Source organism: Genypterus blacodes, unplaced genomic scaffold, assembly GCF_046128005.1.
Source record: "Genypterus blacodes isolate CSIRO-AG114 ecotype Tasmania unplaced genomic scaffold, CSIRO-AGI_Gbla_v1 ptg000348l_1, whole genome shotgun sequence".
Taxonomy (NCBI): Eukaryota; Metazoa; Chordata; class Actinopteri; order Ophidiiformes; family Ophidiidae; genus Genypterus; species Genypterus blacodes.
In genome coordinates, this window is record NW_027467132.1 from 2,440,161 (window position 1) to 2,463,498 (window position 23,338).

Sequence of the window (23,338 nt, forward strand, 5' to 3'; positions counted from 1 at the left end):
TCTAAAGCTTTAACCACTGATGCTCACTTTCATACTTTGCCAGGTGATCTCTGACCTTAGTTTAACCCTTGAGCCACTCTGCTTCCATCCTGTGGACAATCAGATTTTAAAATCATGAATCATAAATTCCGTGTACTTGAGTCATCTACAGATCTTTAGAATGCCCCTGAGTCTCTGGTTTGGTTTGGTTTGTATGATGGGTGTTTGTAATAAACATTTTCTTGCACTCATTACATTTGTTTTTGCCTTAAACCTCAGACTTCACTCTGATCTCTTTCCAGAACACACAACACCAAGAAAGGCAATCAAATGTTTATGCTTTTCAGAAAATTAAGGGAGTGGAATTAAAAATCAATAGGGACCATCTTGGTTTTTGGCTTTGGCCCTAGAAACTTCAGACTCTTCCAAACTGATGAAGAGGTTATGGGATAATTTAGCTCTAAGTTTGAACACCTATTTGCTCTTCATGACTACATAATAAGACTGTTGCCCAGTTCTCATCTTAAAGCTTCTACCTGCAGCACAAATACAATGTTTTCACACCATAGATGGATTTAATTCCCCCACTATAGCGCGGACGAGTCCAGCCGCAGACGTGCAGTATTTGTTCAATAATCCTCCAGCTATGGTGGAAAATTCAACCGACACGAAAAGTCTCTGGTTATTTAAAATGACTCAGTTACAGTTTTTTGGGGGGTTTCAGACATTTGGGATACAAATCATAAACTTTAAATGTATGCCGCCTGTCCGTGTCCGTGTCCACGTCTCCACTAATCACGAGTCGAAGCCAGAGGCCATTAGGAGTTGCTAAGATTGCTCCTTGAAATTACAGAGCATAATAACTGCAACTTGGAACACCCAACGCTCTTTAAACCCTCCCGTCCCCTGTTGTCTCTCTAAATATGGCTTTCCATTTATACACAAATGACTGCTAATGTAGGCATATACTCCTTTACTGGGAGAGAGTGCCAGTTCACTGTCCACTTTGTATCAACCTAATGGACACATCTGTCAAATAACAAGCTTTCATTTTGGAAGTGGTGGTTTAATTTCTCCTATTGTCAATCCAAGGAAAGTAAGAGAAGGCTGCACACAGGCTTTGCCAAAACGACTCACTCACATTAAAACAACAAATAGGCAAAGGATTGGTCATTTATAATGCCAGTGTGTCACCGCCTCTCTAGCTCTGCTAGTTCTATCTTTGGTTCTTCGGTCTCCAGGTATTTTTTTTTTCACGAGCAGATGGCTGCAACGTTCCTAAGTGTTTGGAAGAGCTTGAGCAAACTGAGAGACGTCGCTGAGCTAAACTGGACCGTGGGGTTATTTATGGTTCGCACAGAGAGGAAGGACAATTATTAATATCACATTTATGGCGGAGTCAAAGAGTCAAATAGAACAATGTGCTACATGAAAGAGCTGTGAGGCGAGCGGAGCAGAAAGGTGCATCGGACCGACCGCCTAATTGACCACTTTTTGCATACATTACTCTAAGAAACTCAAGCTTTCAAAGTCCACATCAGGTTTGTGCTTTATGCTCATGACTCAAAGCGTGCAATCAGTTACAGATTTAAATAGGATGTTCTATAATGCCTTGCTGATGATTTGTTGATTTGGTGCTATTCCCCTCAGTTGCACGTCTTCCCCTCAGGTCCAGACTTGTGATAGCTTGATGAAAAGATCCTGATGAAAACTCTGGGATAATATAATTTTTGGTGGGCTGCCATTAGGAGCTCTCAGGTTGGTTCACGATCCAGTAAAGGAAACCTGGCCGTGCTTATGCTTCACAGCTGTGTTGCAGGAATACGTGCCAATTCATCACTGTCTGCTGTGTGTGGAACTTGGCGTTTTGGTTCATCTTTACTAGACATTATCCTCCAGCATCGCCTCCCTCGCAGTTTGGTGGAACCGCAAGCAAAAAAGCTCGGAACTAAATATCTAAAACCCCTCTGAACGTAATGATTGAACATGTCACATTAAGAGTGTTTGATTCCAATAAGGATTAAAGAATCAGTTGTTAATCACATTATAAATGGCAACTACAAACACGACAGTTTGTTTTTGGGGCTAATCAGTGTAATTTTGTAAAGCTGGAGTTCATTCCTTCCATATTTCATCAAAATCAAGCCAGTGGTGTCTGAGATTTCACAATTTCCTCAATTTCAAGGTCAGGTAGAAAAATGCTATGATCTGTTAATGTGGCTGACAGGCATAACCTAAGCCAGGCTCCTTCCCCCTACCTTCCATTTGACTGCAGCAGATCTGGTGCGTGAGGTCTGTTTCATTAGAAATGCAAAGACCCCGAGTGCCGTCACAGGTCGAGATGAGCCAGGATGATTAATCAAAGTAAATCCAGCGAGGAGCCTCCTCTAATCTCCTCTTCTCTCATTCTGATGGTAGAAGAACTTCAATGTTATGATAAGGAAAAGGGATTTGGCTGATGAATACACTTATAACTTAATGTGTGCAGTGATTCATCTGAGAGCTACAAGGCTGTATGGAAACATGAGCTAACGCTATGGCCCCTGTTTGGTCAATATCACAGGTAAACTTACAAAAAGAATCCTAGTAAAGCCTCTCAGTAATGTACATGACCCAAATCCACAGCTGTCATGGCCAATGTAAGCATTATTAATATTTCAGAGACCTTTACGGAGACATTACTCTAGCAGCCCTGAAACCTGACCCAGACGCTGTGGTATTTGCCCACTCACGTCTCTGTTTATTTATTGTCATGCCAACTTGTTATTTACACTTTATGGAAGGGAATGTCAGGACTCATTAGAGCCATGGAAGCTCTTTAAAAATGTCACCCAAAACCACCGAGCAATGCGGAGGGGTTTAAAAGACAGCACTTAATCGTTCAAGAAGTATTGAATAGTGAGATTGAGCCACAGAGGGAGGGAGGGCGGGAGGGAGGGAGGGAGACACATGCAAAGAGGCACAGCATGACGTGGAAGGCACATGCAGACAGATGTGGTGGACGGAGGAGAGAAGCAGTGTTTACCTCTGTGCTGTGTGAGAGGCCCCTCTGTCTGTACATGCAGGTTATTAATGGCAGCATCAGGAGCAAACAGTCGCTGCTGCAGCAACAGGTTGGTGTTAGATTGAAGAATTCTCATTACACTGGAGCGGACAGAGAGACGCTTCTGATATTTGGAGGGAACTTGTACAATTAGTTTGTTTCTTTGTTTACAAATGTGGGGATTTCCAAGACATCTTTTAAAAAAGCGTCACAGTATTTCAGGCTTAGGTAAGGAATTCCCCGACTATATGAAAAAATGCAATTTATATAAAGACATATATATATATATATTCATTACTCTGTCCACCCAAACTGTGGACAGACAAATTTCATGCCTGTAGAAAGAATATTTCCACACATAAATCTTGTGTAATCTGTAATAAAGTCTTGCAGCGTGCTCGTATCCATCATCCTGACCTATGGGAACCGTCCACTCCAGTCTGGGCAGGGTGAAGGTCAGGCCATTGGTGAGAAATATAGATTGAAACATAGGGGAGTGGCAGATGCCGATGCCCACACATTCCCTCAGAACAGGAGCAGCAACATCAGGGACATCCTTCCGCTATTTCCGTCCCTTCCGTGAAGCGATTAAAAGCGTGGGATCGCAAATGGCGACCAAAAAGGCCAGAGCCGGACATAATTGCCGCCTCTGCTGAGGCGTGGAGGCATAACCCCTAATTTCCTTTGAATAATGTCCCTGTGTCGGACAGAGAGCCAAAAAAGTGGCAGTTTCTTTTCTCAGCGGGATTGCGGCTCAACTAATACACTCAAATGTGGCTTTATGACCGATGGGCCTGAGGGCCAGGCTCCCCAAAGCAACTTACTACTGCACTTCCAAATCGCCTCTCCCCTGTGAGCTAGAGAGGGTTCACAGAGCAAAGAGTAGCAGTGAAGCTGCCACTCATCAAACAATAACCGTCTCTCTCTTTGCTTGTGTAGTTTGAGAAATAGTTTGTAACATTTCTCCTGAATCAGCTTTGACATTTGGCATGTTGAGGAGACAATAAAAGCTTTCAGCTCGGATTAAAGTTTCGTTAATCATCACAAAAGTATTAGATTTGAAAGGTTTGGAGACGATCTCTTCCTGTTCCAGCTCTTTGTTGTGTTTTTTGGTGGAAGTTTCTTTCGAGTAATCAAGTTAAAGTTCACTCATCTGCTCTCCTCCACTGACCTCTGATCACAGCTGCTAGTGCTTAAACTTCACAGAAGGATTTTCAAAAACATATTCTCATTGTTTTGCTCATTTTCTGAACGTGCACGTGGCTGATAATAATAATCAAACTCCCCTCAGACTTTGGAGCTGTGGTGGAGAGTTGGATTAAAATGACAGGTGCATGTTTACACCACAAGCAAACCATTTCCTTTTTCTCTCCTCACATATGGGAGATATCAGACATGAATGTGAACATGTAAACACTAAAAACAAGCACATGGAACCAGATATTCCCTGATCCAATTGGAATTTCCTGACTCATAGGTCATAAATGTGAATGATATGTAGCTGATGCAGCAGAGATAATTCATGCACACACACGCACCGTGATACAAGTAATCCTTTCCTTCTTCACCTTCAAATATAACAGCGGTCAACTCTCACGGAGGCCCGGGTAATAAAACTAATACTCATTACATCACACAGAGAAGCTGTTCCATTGTGTCAGTTGTTCCATAAGGATCCACTCTCCAGCCTACAGGACTGCTATATCACCACTAAAGCTCCATTTTACTAATGAATGAATTGATTAAATCATTTAAACAGTAAATGAACTATAGTTTTTTTTATCCAAAGTGCGTTATAATAACCTCACCTTCACCAGGGGCAGCAACCTGCACATCAGGAGGAGTTAGGGGCATCAGTGCCTTGCTCAACAGCACTCTGGTAGGCTCTCTAGGAGGAGCCCGGAATCAAACCAGGAGCCTTCCAATCCCTAGATGAGCGCTTCTCCATACCAAGCATCAATAACCAGTAACTTTTATAATTAACACTCAGCACTTAAATGGTTACTTACACTGCTCACATAACGCCTGTGGTCGTTGGATATTTGTGTCAATAAGTAGTAATTAACCCTCGCTGTGAGGTCAAACGGTGCCATTATCTATTGCCATCCACACAAGTATCCAAATATTCATATTTAAAGACAGAGTTGTTTAAATATGGAAACGTCTGCATCCTTGCATGCGAGCAAACTAAAACAACAGTAACATTATTTTTTTTTGGGGGGGGAGCAAATGTCCTCCACTGTATTGTTTTATAGCGGAGCTGATTAAATGCAGTGCCAGTGTTTTGGTACAGACGGGTTTCCAAATGTCCAAATATCTACAATGTTTTTGTTTTTGCTGAGAAGAATAATGAGATTTAGGAAAATATGTTCCATTACATATGAATGAATACTTCCAATAAAAACAAGGAATCAAGTAGAATCAAGTCAATAGTGAGTGTAATGTAATACGGCTCTAGTCTTCTGAAGTTTTACATATTTGACCTGGAGAAAGGAAACACTTGTTACTTGTGCACATACAGTATGTGTTCATATTATTGTGTGGTATTTACGTAAGAACATTTGTGCAGACTCGCTGTACTGCACATCCCAACCTTGTAACACAATAACAGTCAGATAGTAGCTTGGTCTCTTTTGGAGAGTAATCCTACAGATATGGAACCCACGTGTAGCCCAGCAGATCTGGATGTTGTTTGGATATCCAGCCCTTGTGCAGATTACTTGGTGGAATCGTGAAATCAGATTATTTGGTGTAACAGCAAACAATGAATGATTTGTTTTTGTCTGCGCAACTTTCAAGTGGAGACAGTTAGAGACAGACGGAACAATAGTTTGTTTCCGATGAGAACACAGAGCAGAGAGAGGACAAACACCGACGGTATACACTCATCACTTTGAACAGCAAGTCATCTGAAACACTAACTTCCACTTCAACACGCTCTTATGAGTGACGGCTGCAGAGCATCTCATTGACCAGTGCCAGTATGCGGATGTTGCGCACGCAGCCGGCAGCAGCTTCCTGGAGCGTCTCGTTGTCGGAGCCCATCATCATCTTTAGCGGCTGTGGAAGGAGAGAGGGAGAAATGAGAAGTGTAAAGCAAATACATAAATTTGATAGAAAAATGCATTAATCTTCAGATCAGTTCAATGCTTTCCTGTCATTTAAACGTCTGACACGATGAAGAGAGCGCAGGTGAGCTTAAAGAATGTCCACGATAGTAGAAACTGATGACTAAAGCACCTACTTTCACTGGACGAGCACTCCTAGCACACATGACAGCTGCTTCAATGTGTGTTTGTGCACTAAACTGTCCAGTTGCAGCCCTCTGTGCTGTAGTATAGACACACAAACTGCTGCATACATTGTTATAGCAAAGTGTTGCAGATGCCAGTGGTATGTGTATGTATGTGTGTGTATACGTGTGTGCTCGCTGTGTGTCCCGTTCTAATCTCCCAAACTCCAAATCCCTCAGCAAAGAGGTTACAGCTGCGAGGGAGGCACGCATGCTTCTGTAAGTTTGTGCAGATGAAAGGAAAGCAGGGCAGGCTGGACATTAAAACCCTGAGCATGAACCACTCCACTCCACAGCCCTCTCCTCTGCTCCAAAGGTCACATTGTGTGTAACTGTTACTGCCTCCTGTCATGGATCTGGTTCGATGCAGGACAAGGTTTTGCACTTTTTATGATCTCCAGCTTTGGAAATGCATTTTGCTTGTATATCATTTGCAGCACACACAAGAATATTTGTAATTTCATTTACTGTCGGCCTTTTGTTTTGAAAAGCTTTTTATCTGGAGCAGAATGAGTGTAGTGTGTGTGTGGGTGGCTGGAGGGCTCCATCAGAATGAAAGTAAACTTAGGCACAAACAGTCTGGAGCTTGAGACGGATCTAAACTCGTTCAACATGTGCTCTTGTGTGAAATCACAATGACGTGCCACCGAGTTCTCCTTCACCACACGCTCAGTGCTGTTTACATTAATGAACTGAGGGTAATGTTTACATCACAAACAAGCACTTAAGAACTCTCTAATCCTAAACATAATGAGGTCCTGATAATGCAGAAACTCCTGAGACAGTTTGAGTTCTGCACTGAAAAAGGATTTATGGAAAGGAACCCTGTGGAGTTTTTCTTCTCTAAAACACTGTCATCAAAAACACACAATTCATAAAACACAAGAAACCGCTGTGTGACTCGCCTCTCCCAAGGCTTCTTCCTTATATGTTAAGAGTTCTTCCTTGCTGAGCTTTGGGCTGACTTGTTGTTGTTGTGGGCATGTATGTGTATGTGATATTGGACTACACAAATAAGCGGACTTGTCTTCCATTCTGCTCTCATACCTGCACAGTTCTGCAACACTTCCATGTGTAAAGTGTCACACAAACAAGATATCGCTGTAACAAAATCTGTCTGCCATCCTTTTGTATGAACAATCCTATTGACCAATCCTCTTTTATGATTCATGTTTTCAATTTATCTGATTTGTGCTCAAAGCAAACTTAAGCCCGATGTCCTCTTGTGATGTTTTTGTGGTCATAATGTATGTTTAGTCGTGCTAGTGTTGACCCTTGCATAAAATGCTTCTCCACACATTTGTGGCTTTAGCACCAAGCCAGAAAGAAAACAGGAAACAAAAACAGATGACAGACAAGGTGAACTCCAGGAAAGCACAATGGAGCTGATGTCCAGCAAAACACACAAACTGAGAAAATAACCTTGTATCTTCTGACTCTAGTGTCATATTTTGTGGCACAGGCCTGCTGCAGACTGCAGAGATGTCAGCTCCTCTCAATGTGCCAGTGTAACGAGAAAATGTAAAACATTTGCCATTGGTTTTTATAGGACTTTTAAATAGCATCCAAACACCCCAAAGAGCAAACTTACATCCACTGGCTCGAGAAAACATGCAGCCCACTTAAACAAGTCTCTTTTGTGAAAAGAGAGGATGCCTGAGAAGTGCCAGAGGGAGCCTTTTTGCCAACCTCATAGCATGTTATTCAGACGCCGCCAAATAAGGTCTCCCATGCACACAGCTAGGCTAAGATAAGCGTGTCTGTCTATGCTGCCTCCGTCTCTCCCTCCCAGCTGGGATCTCACAGAATATAATACGCCACTTGTTAGATATTCCCTGACTGTGGTAACATGAACACTTGCCCCACATTTGAAAAGCGAATCGTGAGTTTTTGAGGTTTTTGCACTTCAGAGAACACGAGTGACTCCTGACCCCCGAGGAGGGAACGGAGAAACATGCTGCTGGCTGCTTTGAAAGGATTTGGTTTGGGGAGAGGGAGAGACAAGCGTGCAGTGGATAGGAGCTCCACATGTTGTATGAGCACGCACTCGTGCCTCACTCACCGAGGTGTCGTGGTTTGAAGTGAACACTGTGTTATGCTGTGAATGTCTACAGGAGTTATGTATTCAATTCCCCTGCGGCAGGTTTGATAGCCATTATGGGCTCCATCAGGCCCGTCTTCATCGCTCCGTGTTTCCCCTGTGTAGGTAAACAGCACAAACACACAGCAGTGTTTAGCTGGGCAGAAGGGAAGTCAGTCAGGGAAGTCAAGGTAAACAACATTCCCTACAGCCGCCGGTGAGCCAAAATCTGTTAACCTGGCTTCTCTGTCTGAAAGAGAAGAGGAAAAGAATGGAAGGCACTCTTTCCATTCTGTGGCTCTTCTAAAACATGGCAGTCATAACAGAGCAGGCAGCGCCAGAATCCTCTATCATCTGCTCACCACACAAGTCCTGAACAAAGTATTCAACCTGACAATTCAGGCTTCTATTCCTTCCCTCTGGTTTGGTGTAACCTTTACCCCCCACAGTCTAACTGCCTAGTTTCACTCCTGAGGTCTGAGCTTATAAGAGCTGAAAAAAAATGTAAAACAAACACAAACCACGCTGGGCTAGAAGTGTGCTCATGGCAACAAAAGTGCAAACGTTTTTCTCACTTAGATTAGCAAAAGCCTAAAATACATAGCAGCGGCTGGCAAAAGCGGCGCTCTGGAATACCTTCAGATGAAAATTACCAATAATTACCATCTGCATTTTGTAATTTTCATCAATTTACTTCACAAAGCTTTTCTTATGAAAGAGTCTCTTTAATACAAATAGTTGGCTCAAGCTGTCTTCAAGGATTTATGGTCTCAGCAAACAATCCCCAGCGCTCTGGAAGCAATGTAAAGCACACGGGAAGGTATGTTGATTTTGTACACGGGACAAAATAAAGCACATCCTTATAAAACTGTGAGATACCAAGTGTAGATGTCAAATCAAACGGGGAGGGCAATTCATCTCTCGGGCTGAAACTCTCCTTGTCCCTTCGGGGGAGAGACAGCACCTGAATCCCATTTCTCGAACAAGGTTTGTTCTAAGAAACCCAAAGTATTTGGTTAGGGAAAAGACGGGATCCAAGAAGATATTTTGAAAGAAAAGTGGGACAACAACAAGAAAAAGAAGAAAAAAAACTAATCCAATGAGTTGAAATCATCAAATCAAAAAGATTTATGTGCTGATGCTTGTTTCACTACACATGGCAGAGCCTCGTAAACCAACAGCAGCTTTATGAATGTGATGAACTGGGATTGAATGGAAAGCATTTAAAAGGCCATGGAAAAACACAACAAATTAGACAGGTCACTAATGTGTTTTCCAGTGTGAAATACTTTCTTTTTAATGCTTAATTTCCTCAGCCAATCTTATGGGACTAGGCTATACACCATTAAGTGCCCTTGAGAGGAAAGTTACTCGCTGAACCAAATTTAGAGTGAGAGGGCTCAGTGTGAGAGATCAGTCACAACTCTACACACTACAGCAGGGTGAACGTGTTTGGACTCCCAGTCTGCACAGTCAATGGCACAGAAACACTTTCTGAAATATGGTTGCAATAATACAAGAGGCAGTTGAGAATTTTACACGGGGCCATAAATTAGACACAGTGTAGAGACAAGGCCCAGTATCAATGCTGAGTCATCTCTTTACCATAGAACCATAGAGGTATAGTCTGTAGGTATTCTCTGTGTAGCTGCCTGTGTCCCTATCATGAAACAGCATTACTACAGTGCAAGCTCAACGGTTTCCTCTCCGCAGTCTGACAAGCACACTCACACTCCACTGTTTCCTCAGGGGGTGAGGGAGGGAAGGATCAGCCTGGCTTTGAGACTGCAGAGACTGACTGAGGTCAGGCTGAAACACTCAGGCAGCCCTCTGTTGTGTTTCTGTATCAAAGCTTAGCAAATTAAACATTGTTTGGTAATTAAAGCTCTTAAAAGTCCATAAATACACGATGGAGTTGTGTTGTAACTCTTAACTGGAGCATTAATGAGGCACAGGCGGGTATATTCTGCCTTTGGAGGCTCACTGAATTTCAAATATAGACACACACATTCATGAAAGGGAAAGGGCAAGAAAAGAGTGCCTGTCCAGTTTTTGTCATGGCTCAAACTACAAAAAACATTCAGCTTCACAACTTTTTGCAAATTGGACATAACTTTGTCGGAACACCCAATGTTCAGTCCAGCTACCAATTATGGCGAGAGTTGAACCACATACACTATAACAGCAGATTGAGCTAAACTACACCATTTAATGAACATGGGAAAAAAATATTTGGCTCCAACGGCACAACCACTTCATAATTTATTCAGCAGTTGTTACCGAGCAGAAAAAGGGAACAATTTTAACTCACTGTCGCCCCAAAAAGATCTCTCTGTCTCTCACTGAGACCTGATTGAATTAGTGAATAAGCAAGAAATGTTCCCAAACACTGGATTATGGCTACATGATCATCTGTGACACGACATCATTTACAGGGTAATCTGAACATAGAATCTCTACATCAAATCAAGAAACAAACATAAACACTTTTGGAGCTGAGCATGGAAATAGCCTGACAGGCAAAAAATCTGAGACAAAACAATGCTTGTTCCTTCTTGGAATAACACTACATAACCGTCATGATGGAGAAGACGGAAGAATGGAGCTTTGCAGGGGGACGGAAAAAAAAGCTCGGTCCAAAAAAACAACAGTTGAACAGCTTTGACACTATCCCTTGGTCTGAACCATATCATTGCTGCATTCTACCCTGATGTCCAGGAACAGCCCTTAGCAACAGTTACCCCCAGCTACAACCCTTTGACTTGTGCTGTAATGGCATCTAGGGTCTACTGGGGAAATGGCACTTCACACACACTGAGCTGTTTGCTTTTCTGAATTCCCATGACAGCTAGAAAGTGGAGTCATGTTTCCGGCACAGAATAAAACCCACTTTGTTTCTACTCCATTGGTCAAAGGCTCTGAAAATAGGGACGGCTTTTCAGGGTTTATTGCTCAGTGTTTTTCACACATTGCTAAAACAAGGATGGTGGGAAGCAAAGCATATTTGCCTGTATTGACTTATACCCAGACACAAATATACAACTACACTACAACAAAAGAAACAGATACACTGCAAATTATATACAAAAATAAAGACTTGTGTGACACCTGCAAAACATTAAGATAAACACTTCTGCCACTGACCTCAACCACTCCATTCTCATGCATGCTTTTGCAATTGCTGGGGTCCTTGGACAGCTGGAACAGGGCCTGGGCTGTGGCCTGGTGGACAGAGCTGTCTTCTGACTTAAGGTAGCTCACCAGGGGGGCCACAGCCCCAGACGCGCCGAAGGACACTCTGTTGTTGTCCCAGTCACAGCAATGGCCAATGGCTTCAGCCAGGTGGCGACGGAGCCTGTCATCAGTCTGTGTGAAGGAGAACAGGATGCTATCAGAGTCCAAACCCGGTCCTACCAGGGCCCCTATGCAGGGTTTCTATCCTGTCATTACATTGATTGCTTGCATCTTGTATTCCAGGTTCTCAGGTGTGCGCTCAGGTACTTGGGATACCAGGTGCAAGCAATTAATGTGAAGGCAGGATAGAGAACCTGCTGGATAGGGGCCCTCATAGGACTGGACTGGAGAGCTCTGCCCCAGAGACTAGGATGTACTGCGTAGGGAACAACAGACTGGTGAAAATGACTGGAATGATCCTGGAATGAGTAAGGAAAGGGCAATCAAATGAATTGAATAAAGACAGTTTGTACATTAACAGTAACTGCAGTGTTAAATAGTGAAGCATTGTTGTTTCTTCTCATTTCTGAGGTCACACTCACTGTGTGTGTCAGCTCGGCCAGCAAAGGGACAACCCCATGATCGGTGATGACTGCCAGATTCTCCTTGTCTTTGGCTATTTTGGCAATGGCAGCACAAACGCTTGCCAGGACTTCGATGTTTGTTGACTTCAGCAAATTAACAATCAGTTCCAATCCACCGACAAAGGACCGCACCATTTCTCCTGCATCCTAGATTGAAATGGGTTTGTTATTAACTGGAATCCTCACTGTAGGAAACAGAAGATAAATAACAATAAAGGAGCTGTAGTGGGTAAGGAAGCAGGGAAGGCAAGACATTTGAGAAAGTGAAATGGGCACAAAAAAAGAGTAGAGTAGAAGCTTCATGGTTTGGGTTCATGGCACCAGAGGGTACCACAGGACTCTTAGCCACTTGTGGCGTGATGACTACCAGGCCAAGCTGCTGGTAGTGTGTGCTGAAGAGTTGGCACAGACACTGACTTCAGCATGGCTTGGCACAACAGGCTGTTGTTTAAAATCACAACTAACTGTATTGCCAACCACAGAGGAATACATCAAGGTGGCTGAGTCTATAATGTTCAGTGCCATGAAAATAGAACCGGAATTTCCCCAAAAGCATGCAATTATGGATGACTGGATACAATTCACAATCAACATCAATCTAAATGTCCAGTGCTGATGTATGGTATAGCACTGTGAGGTAAACACAGGAGTCAATATGTATCACTGATTCAAATAAGGTAGAATACTACGACAAGGATCAGAATCTGTCCTGATGAAGAGCAGGACCTGAGCTGCTACTGTGGAAGAGCCGGGTGTCCTGTTGTGTTCCCCTCTCTAACACAGAGCTCACGGCTGAGATCTGGCCAGGGAGCAGTCAATGGGCCCTGTGATGCCACGCCAGAGGATATGTGTGCCCAACACTGTATGTGTGCACTGCTGGGTAGGGCATGGGGATGGGGGTGTAGGAGCCAACCCCCCCCGGCCCCCCCGAACTCACACAGGAAACCCTTCATCAGAATACTGATTCTAGTTGGCCAGGAGTCCCTACGAAAGAGGAAGTTCTCCGAGGCCACCAGCTGCGACAGACTAGGGAGAATCTCTTTCATGGCCTAGATGGACCCCCAGTTTGAGAACAGCAGTATTGTGAGTCAGCACACGGAAATCTCTTTCTCCCTGTCGCCCTCTCTCCTCTCCTCTCCCAGGAGAAACTGACACTGTTTGCTGTGAGTGTTTTCAAGCTGAAGGCAAACTCAGAATAGCCTTCCTCTGATTCAGGAAGGCATCTATAACTTACTTAATATAGCTACAATATAAAGGGGAAAATAATGGAGTCTTATTCTGCCTCTATTGGACAGCAAATCAAATCAAATGACTCACTACCTAAGCGTTCCCAGCACTTGTGTGATGGTAAATGTTGTGGACCTGTGGGCAGAGAGCAGAGTGTCTGCGTCTGAGTGAGGGCAGCAGCATGGAACATCCACCATATCCAGAGATATTTATACCGTAGCTCTTTCATAAATCTATGGAGCTGCTAACTCAACCCACATGGGCTTTTTATCTAAATAACTACTGCACTGAAAGCAACTGTATCATGTTCCTCAGCTCAATGGGGAAAAGGCACTATTTAGTTCTTGTCATTGCCCCTTCTCAGAAAATCACCCAAAAAGCATGTGCATGCATTTCCCTTAAAATTGGCATGCTGACATCCAGACAAGTGTTGTCAAACTTTGTTAGCACTCAATAGAGGGTCCACCATTCTGCTCTCTCTCTCCATATGGTTGCCATGCATCACTTTCACCACATTTCTGGGCCGGAGAAATTCCAGCCAGCGAAAGAAAAAAAGCTTCACCCCCAAGACACCTGTCTGGGCCTGATAGATCTGTTTAAACTTTAAAACAGATTGTCCCTCTGACAAGCTGTTTACCTTAATCACTGCGATAATCTAATACAACAACATTACACTGTAGTTGGAAATTACACAAGCACTCGGGGGATCAAAGGCCTGCTGAGATCTGACTGCAACGAGAGCTGATTGACAAAACATAAGATATTCATGGCTGTAAATGTGAAACGGTATAGTTGAGCTTTTAATATTAAAAGGAAAACATGGCTCAGATTGTTAGACCTTCTAATATAGCTTCTCCAAAATAAGTATAATAAGTAAATAAAGCCGTGCTGTGGGTTCTCTGCTCGCCTCTGTTTTCAGCATATTGAGCAGTGTTTTCATTAGGGTTGGATTTAAACTGGACACTGTCTGCCACTCTGTGCTCTATGTGAGACTGCAGCCTGGCTCGTGTGTGTGTGTGTGTGTGTGTGCCTCTGTAACTACTAACATGTTGGAGGAAGATTTTCAGCTGGGAAATCAGAAGCCATGCGACAGGATATTACTCAGTCTTTTTCCTTGCCTTCTTTCCCAGCTCACCATTCCCAGTTTGCAGAGCAGGCTTCTCTGCTTCATATTAGTTCAAGGTTCATGTAAGCCTGCGTTGCCGCAGCTCTGCCCCTGCAAACCTCCCAGCAGCAGGTTGAGAGGAGAGCTTGGTGATAAAAGCAGGCTTCTGTTTTGAGAGTAGGATCTTATCCTGATAGCTCTTTATTCTCAAATGACACCATCTCTGGAGATCAGCTGTGTGTTTGTTCTGTTTTAACAGGCAGAGACACAGGGCGTTCCTTTCACATAGGAGATTTACCGTACCTTTGCATTCTCAATGCATGGACAAATGGCCCACGCAGCGCTGGCTTGAACTTCTGCATTGGGCTTTTTTAACAAAGACCAGAGCAAGCGAACTCCATCGAGGCGGTCGATGATTCTGTGGGGAGAGAAAGAGAGAAAATGGGGGCTGGTCAGTGTAGAGACAATGGAAAATGGAAAACCAGAAGGAATGGGAGCAGGAGAAGTATTAAACCAAACATACAAGAGAGAACGACACAAAGAAGCAGAATGTCATGAGACTTACTTCAGCACTTTTCAGAGATCTCACTGTGTCCTCTTGACCAGTAGCAGGGTCAAAATAACTGCAGTTTAAGAATTAGCTTTTCATTACAGCGTGGCTTCAGTCCCGTTCAGTTCCTCTCTAAACCTTGAAACCACCCACTGACTGTTCACTCAAAACACTCTCCATGGAAAAGCTCAGCAAACTTAAGGCCAGGGGTTAACTCATATACATCTGTGTATAGTGCCTCATACATGGACTTATAAATAGAAACGGAGACAAACTTACACTTCATGTTGGTGGCTTGTGAAAAGCCACCAACCTGGGGCAAAAGGAGGAGCTCCTTCCAAATCAAACAGAGCCAGTGACAGGTCAGCCTATATTTCATAAGGTCTGAGTGAAGTTTACTTAAGCATAGGCCGTATTTCACGGTGCATACATGACTGTAGTCAAAGCTGTAGTCAGGATCTAGGAACCCAAGGAATTACACCACAGTTCACCCGTTGTTTGGTATAAATAACATGTAACGTGTTCCCCATGTGTGCTCCCACCAACAAGGCCGACATTGAATGCTGTCATAATTACTTAAACACTCCCTAATCACGGTATCTCCGTGACTGGCAACAAGCGAACACTCATCAGGGATGTCTCCTGCACCATCTGTCTTGTGTTTGCACATAAATCAGTCTAGTGGGATCATAACATAAGATTCCAGTCTGCAGGGCCTCTTAAATCCAGACTAAAAACAAAAATGAAGCATCATACCGCCCGCCAAAAAAGCTTTGTCTTCTTATGAAGCAGGTATGAAACAGATTAGCAATGAAGATGCAGCTGACAATGATGGATTAGAGGAGACCGCAGACCCTGGAGGCAGTGAAAAACGTGTGTTCCCTCTTGTAGCTACAGAGGAGTCATTAGAGGAAGTGCTATGTCATTAACCACATACTGCCTACTGATTGAGAATCAAAACAAAGGAGAGCATATTTCATGGAAAACTTAAGTAATAACTTAAGTAATTGAGGTTTATTTTTGGCTTTCAGTAGTTATGAATGACCCAAATCAGAATGATTGAGAGAATGCCTGCACTGACCAACATAATGTCTCATTTGAGTAATAGCTTTTGTTGGTAAAATAGAGTCATGTTAACTTACGGGAATGCTGCAGCAAACCGCACTGTAACAATGGGGAGATGAACACATCACAGCATCAAAAGCGTGCCAAAACAACGTCTGATCACTGGGAATGTAAAAAAGAAACAACCCCGGCCCTGTTGGTTTGGCGCAGGAAACAATTAAATGTGAGTGATGTTAATTGCTCAGCGAACGACTGTACATATATGTCTCAAAATAAGCCCACGCCACAAAACATACAAAATGTGGCTGAGGAAATGAGAACTCTCTGTTTACAGCTAAGTGTGAATGGTCTAGGCTAAATATACTTTACATACTGTGAGAAAACATGGAAAACACTGCTTCTAGATGATACGTCTTAATATAAAACACTTCTCCCCTCGTGTCGCCTTCAATGCTGTTAGTGAGCTTACGTTCACTTTCTTACGAAACCCCTTGTTTTCATTAGTAGCAAATGGGAAACACGGATATGCCAACATTAACAATGTGAAGTCAAACATCTAGTTGTGTTTGTGTCCGGTGCTAATTCAGAAGGACCCATAACAGCCTTGTAAAAGCAATGAGACACAGATGGAAGCTTCCAATGTTTTGGAGTATAGAGATTGAGGTCAGATGAACACAGAACATGGAGTACAAAGACTGATCTAGACTGTGGTTCAGCTTTCATAGCCTTGGTAAGGGCAGGGCTTTAGGTATGTTTGACCAGCTCAGCTCAAACCCTGACCGTGACCACAGAGCTTCAGTCAAACACCGGGAATTCAACCACAGCCATATTTATCACAGCAGGTAGAATAAACAAAGCTTTTAGAATCTGTCATTAAGCTGGGGATGAAAGAAGAGCCTACCTGTATAAGTACCAATTAAAACATCATCCTGTATATTTCCTTACAGAACCGGCCCGTGACAGGTTAATGATACACTCTTTGGAGCCCAGAATTTGTGTCATTCCTGTACCGTAACATATGACATTATTACACAGTCAAGGCTGTGTGTTTTGGACCTGATCCAGTAATGACAGCGAGTAAGTCACTCGTCATAGGAAGGCAGTAGCTCATTGGGTAGAGCTTCTGCTTGGGAACCGGAGGGTCGCCGGTTCGAGTCCCTGCCGAGGTGCCCCTGAGCAAGGCACCGAACCCTCAATTGCTCCCCCCCTCTGCGAAGGGTGGTAATGTAGTGTAATGTAAGTCGCTTTGGATAAAAGCGTCTGCCAAATGATTGTAATGTAATGTAATGTCACTTTAGGACACGACTGTCTAGCGTGTGTAAAGTGTACTGTGACTCTGTCCTGTGGCTTTTGTGCTTCATACAGAAGAAGACTTACACCATGTTATCTCTCTCTGTGGCACAGGCACCCACCGCCTTGGTTACATTCACAAGCAGCGCCTAGATACGACAGGAGAAAGTAGAAGCACAAGCATTATTGACAAATACGTTTTTAAGATAGCGTTATCTTCTGTGTCAGCAGAGAAAGTTCACCGTGCCTGATTTGTTCTCGTGAGCAGGTTGACGAGTGGCTCGATGCCTCCACTGGAGCGGATGGTGGACTTGTTGGCAGGGATCTGGGCACATTCCCCCAGAGCTCCAACTACACTGATCAACACCTCCTCAGGTTGATCAGTCAGCAGGCCAACCAAGGTCTCCACTGCCCTGTACTTCTGAAATCTGCAGAGGTCGGGGAGAAGGAAGAGGCTGATGTCACCAAATCATAATAAACATGGAACTGACATGTATCTATGGTTTCTACGACATCAAAGCAAACACCCACAGTAATATGTCAGTAAAATAGTAGAGAGATGATGAAGAGAATAATGCGTAAGAAGAGAGCGTGTCAGGTAGCACGTACAGCTGGTGAGGCCTCAGACCGTTTCCTGTAGCCCGGTGGCAGAGGGAGTCTCAGTCTTCCCATGGCAGCGCTCACAGTTGTCCTTTGTAATATGTGTGCAACAAAAAGCTTTTGTGGCTTGGAATCATCTTATCCTATTTTGTGTAATTGAGCTTTGTTTGCCGCTGTTATAGAGTGGTAAACTACAGTAAACATTTAAAAGGGATATAATATGCTGCAGGAAACCTCAGCAAACCTCTGATGTACAGTTAAATTCTCTGACAGCTTTTATTCACAGTTACGGTTGCTGGCATCACGTCGTCTGTAGACTATTGTAGATGGCCAAGGTCATTTGGTTTTGGTCAGGGTCCACCGATACGCAGCCTATTCTTGCAAGTGAAAACACTTTTAATGAACAGAGACGCTGCCAAAGTTAACTTTCAAAAAAAATTCACCATCAGGAAAACAATGGTTTTCCTGTGCCATGGCTGAAGTGACATCTGTAGGTGACTACATTAGAGCTGACCTTTAATCACGGACATAACGTTTGATAAACAACCGGTAAGTTATGCGTATTTTTCTAAATCCGATCCTAACTGAAGTAATTACACGATGGCAAGAGTAACATTACACAAACACGCCTGAAGCTGCTTCCACTGCACACGCTGAGCTTCACACAACTGGAAGCTTTATTAAAGCCTGTCAGAAGACACAGGAACCACAGTCGAGCTTCTGTGCCGTGGATTTATGATGGATTATCTCCCTTTGCACTCTCACATTCTGTACCAGCGGTAAAAAAGAAAAAGAAAAGCTTTAACGCTAATCTTTTCTCCTCAAGAGTGTTTCAGGATGGACTAAGGGAAAGTAAGTGAATTCATTGATATTAAAAAGAGAAGAGTTCAGCGATGGCCGCAAAGAGAGACTGTCAGACTATCAGATAGATTCATAATGTTAAATCATCAAACACCTCGACTTCTTTCACGTGAAAAGCAACAGCAGAGCAGCAAATAACTCGGGTGAGCGAAAGAATTCAGACGGAACGTGAGGTAAGAGGATGTATCATTTGAAGAGGCAATTATGGTTTGCTCATCACAGGGCTGGAACAGAGGTAAGATGGAGGGATAGTAAGTCATTGGAAGCGAACCCCGCAATCGTGACCCCAAACATTACTCTGCTAGCAAATTCGGTCCAAGACTTGGCAGTCAGGATTTTCCATTGCAAACTTATTCCCTCACTCTTTTGTTAAGGATATTTCTTGCAGCATGTGTGTGTGTGTGTGTGTGTGTGTGTGTGTGTGTGTGTGTGTGTGTGTGTGTGTGTGTGTATACAGTATACAGGAGGCTCAAAGGGGCCACATATCAATGCATTCATTAATCTACTTTGAAATCTGCATAAAATAATGTTTCAGTTTCTAAGCAGGACTCGTACAATGGCTTTTCACTCCGACATACAACCTTGGCCCAGGTATAGCTGTCTCTTTCATACTGGGAGCCCCACAAAAAACATAACCTCTGGACATTAAGATGATGTGTGCCTTAAACAAACACACTTAAGTTATGAATGTAATTATATTTCTGGGCATCAATCACCTCTCATTTCAATGCATCATTTATCAAGTAAATGGCTAACACATGCTGCTGCTTGTCTTCAGTGGAGGTCCCTCCCCACCTCCATACTGTCCAGACCACGCAAAACATCACTCGTACACACACACACACACACACACACACACACAGGCCCGCACACACACACACACACAAATCATGCAGTTTGCAAAGGGCCACAAGGTCTGTTTCAGCGGACGATATACTTCAAGAAAGAAGAGGGAAATCATTGTATTAACATTATATTCCATCATGATTCTCATTTTGTTGTAGCACTCAGACATAATTGGAGCACACATCTCTAAATCTTGGTCAGGATTTAGCAGCGCCTTTGAATTCTGACAGTAACTCTGTTGTCGCTTCAGTCCAAGCGTTTGTCTGATATAAATTACCACAGGAGAATATGAAAAAAACAGATGGGACACACAAATCTAACTATTATACTGTATTTTGCTGGTTTAGCAGTGAAGAGGCCGTAATATTTCACCTTCATTCACACCCAAGAGATGCAACACACGGGGAAGAAACAGCTAAACTCTATTCCTTGTAAAATCCCTCACAAGATAATAGATTTGCCAGTTTTGATGTTTGTAATTAAAGTATCAATAGTTGTGGTTTACATGGTTAGCGTTACCATTACTGATATTATTATTAATTGTGTTGTCTTGCATAGCAACAGTATGAAAAGTAATTATATTACGGCACAAGGTCTGTACTGGCAGCACATGTATTAAGCTGCCATATTACTCATTGCCTGTATAGTTAACTTATTTTTCACCATGCCAAGTTCCAGTCAGAAGGGTTCCAAAGCTGTGCAACTTCACGGCTTTGAGAGACTTCTGGTTGAAAAAACAAAATGTTAGGCAGCCAGTGGATAAGACGTTTAAGAGATTCATTTTGTGCCTTGAAAATATAATAAATTTCAGAATTGTCTAGTCTACACAATAATAGCTATGCTTATGAGAGAAAAATACAATAAGTTTCACTGATTGATTTTTCTTTCATTAACTTTGCCAAAGTGACAGCAATTTGTCTGTGCTGCATGAAAAAAAGTGTTACTGGAACGCTTCAGCTTTAGTAATGGAAACTGAACTGAACTCAGTGTGGCAACAGACAATAAGATTCAGTCGGTGGAGGACATAAAATGTGATTTCTATGATATAGTGCAAAGACTGTGAATGACACTGTGCCTTTTCTTATTATTTTTAGAATTCTAATATGAATGATACATCTATTATGAGTCACTCAAAAATTATACTATTTTTACCTCAGCTAAAAAGTGTAAAGTACACAATCACTTTGATGGAGAGAAATGATGAATAGATCTTATCATTTGTTTGGCAATACTGTAGAGAATAGAAGATGTTTATTAAATCAGTGTTTTGGGTTCTGAGCCTCACACAGAGTTACTGAAGCTGAATCTCTACTGGAAACATCGTGGACTGCCAGGGACATGCAGGTCTGCAGGAATGATGTATTTTAGAGAAAAGAATTACTGACTTAAAAATCAACTGACACTAAAGTATGAGTCAAAAGCATTCTGAAAATGTGAAATGCTGAAGGAACTGAACTAAATGACGAAATGGGACTTTAAGAAGCCTCTGTCTTAAATGACAAAAGATTAAAGGATCGGTCAGCTTGCATCTTTTGACATTAAGAATCACCATCGTAGATCATTAATCCATTCCATTTCCTCAAATATCTTCAACCAGAAACAGTGTAAGTCAGATATAAGCAGAACAGTATGTGTGTGATGATAAACCCTAATCTGCCCAAATCATAGGAACCCTTAAATGGTAACTGGGGTATAATAAAGAGTGTGTTTACCACATAAGACTGCTGTTAACGCACAGCATCCACATATTATGAGCACATGTGGGTGAAATGCTGAAAAACGATTAATCTCATTTTAAACATGAACCCACTAGATTGCAGTTCCAATGTAATTGTTTTGTCAAAGTCAAACACATTTCTTTCCACTAATTACAAACACATAGTCAGAAATGTGAAATATGGGAGATTCCATATCCCTATTAGATTAAATATAGCATCCCTCTGTGTGTGTGTGTGTGTGTGTGTGTGTGTGTGTGTGTGTGTGTGTGTGTGTATGTGTGTGTGTGTGCGTGTGTGTGTGTGTCCTTCTGTGTTAATGAGAGGTAATGCACTGGGGGCCCTGGACCCTGGCATACTTAGTGACATTCTCCATGCTGATGGAACACTTCCAGATGGCTCCAGTGGTGGCAGCCAGGAGCTGCTTGTTGTCTGCCTTGCTCAGTAGTGAAACCAGGGGTTGCAGGCCTTCATGTTGTCGCACCAGGTCGCGGGTTTGCTTATCTTCTGCACACTGCAAGACAAGAGAGAGGGGCACTTCAGTCTAAGAAACATTGCTTTATATCCTTGCTCCTAGTTAGTTTGTTTTTCAACTAAAGTCTGTGTGGAAAAGTGCAGAGCCTGTGTGCACAAGCAGAGGAAAGAGTTACCTTGAATATGGCGCTGGCACAGTGCATTTGGAGCTCATCATTGTCACAGCTTAGGTTTTTGACTAAATCCTGGATCATGCCGTGAGTCTGAATAGCAATCCTGTAGCTTTCCTGTAGTGAAGATGCACATGTGAACATTAATGAAACTCTAATCATGTGCCACATACTGGAACAATCTCATATTTTCCATCTGTTATAAGACTTTCAACCTTAATAATGTTGAATTGCTTGATGTGTATTATTATTGTACTAAATGTTCTATCTTTTTATAGATTTATATTTGAATATTTTGTTAATGTGTGTATTCTATGAGACAGATTTGTTGAGTGTTTGGCATATCCTCACCTCTGAAGCACACTCCTGCAGGGTGCCAACCACAGGGATAAGAATGTTCTCGTGGGGAGACTTGAGCAGGCGTCCCAGCAGCTGAATGCCTCCAGCTTTACGGATGGCCTCCTTGTTCCTGGTGCTCTTGCTGCAGCTCCACAGTGCCAAAGCCCCACAGCGAGCCACTTCTATATCCTTTACGTTCTCTGCTTTTAGCGTGGCTGTATCTGGACCGCAGTCCAGCAGCTCCACCTGAGCAGAGAAACAGACAAACAAACAGGTAGAAGCAGATACAAACGTTATTACCTCAAGAAAATAAGATGCCTTTGAATATTTGACTGCTCCAATTGGGGTGATAGTGGATGTTTCCATGAGAACGGCAGGTTGATAGCTGTGATTAAGGGTGTAATTAAAGTTATCTTACAGCTGGGACTAAAAGAAGTAAAAAAGCAGAGGTGGCGAGACTGGAAAACTGTCAGGGTGGATGTTGATGTTAGGTCTGAAAAGTCGAGTGTGACACTTTATGGCCATCACTCAGTGTTCTAATCCATAGTTCCTGTCCAGTGAGACAGAGCAGGCAGAGTTATTACACAGTGCACAGTTCAAAGGTGGTCTTGTACAACAACATGAATTTAATCTGCCTCCATAAGTGACTTATACATGAGAACATCCGATTTGGGGCTGAGGAAAATATACAAGGCACGGAAGCTTTAATCACTGGCCCTTCTGTCAATAAACATGAATGCAGGTCGTAGGATGTTAGGGACATTCTACCCCACTCTGCTGCTTTCAAAGACTACCTTACAAAACTACAGATAGACAACTGTCTGGCCAATCTTTTAACTCTTAACACTCACAGTGTGAAGAGGGCATGAATGGATGATTGCATC

At 42.9% G+C, this 23,338-nt stretch overlaps 1 protein-coding gene across 1 annotated transcript in view; it reads right to left on the reverse strand.

The window, feature by feature from the left end:
• Nucleotides 1-5,548: 5,548 nt before the first annotated feature.
• odad2 (outer dynein arm docking complex subunit 2) overlaps nt 5,549-23,338 on the reverse strand; it is a 30,725-nt gene continuing 12,935 nt past the window's right edge. The window contains exons 12-20 of the mRNA XM_076138130.1: nt 22,467-22,700; nt 22,122-22,232; nt 21,831-21,985; nt 17,697-17,877; nt 17,537-17,598; nt 14,848-14,962; nt 12,171-12,359; nt 11,539-11,760; nt 5,549-6,082 (exon numbers count right to left, since the gene is read on the reverse strand). Of these exons, the coding sequence (XP_075994245.1) occupies nt 5,963-6,082; nt 11,539-11,760; nt 12,171-12,359; nt 14,848-14,962; nt 17,537-17,598; nt 17,697-17,877; nt 21,831-21,985; nt 22,122-22,232; nt 22,467-22,700 (1,389 nt within the window). The 3' untranslated portion in view covers nt 5,549-5,962. The remainder of the gene's footprint in view (nt 6,083-11,538; nt 11,761-12,170; nt 12,360-14,847; nt 14,963-17,536; nt 17,599-17,696; nt 17,878-21,830; nt 21,986-22,121; nt 22,233-22,466; nt 22,701-23,338) is intronic.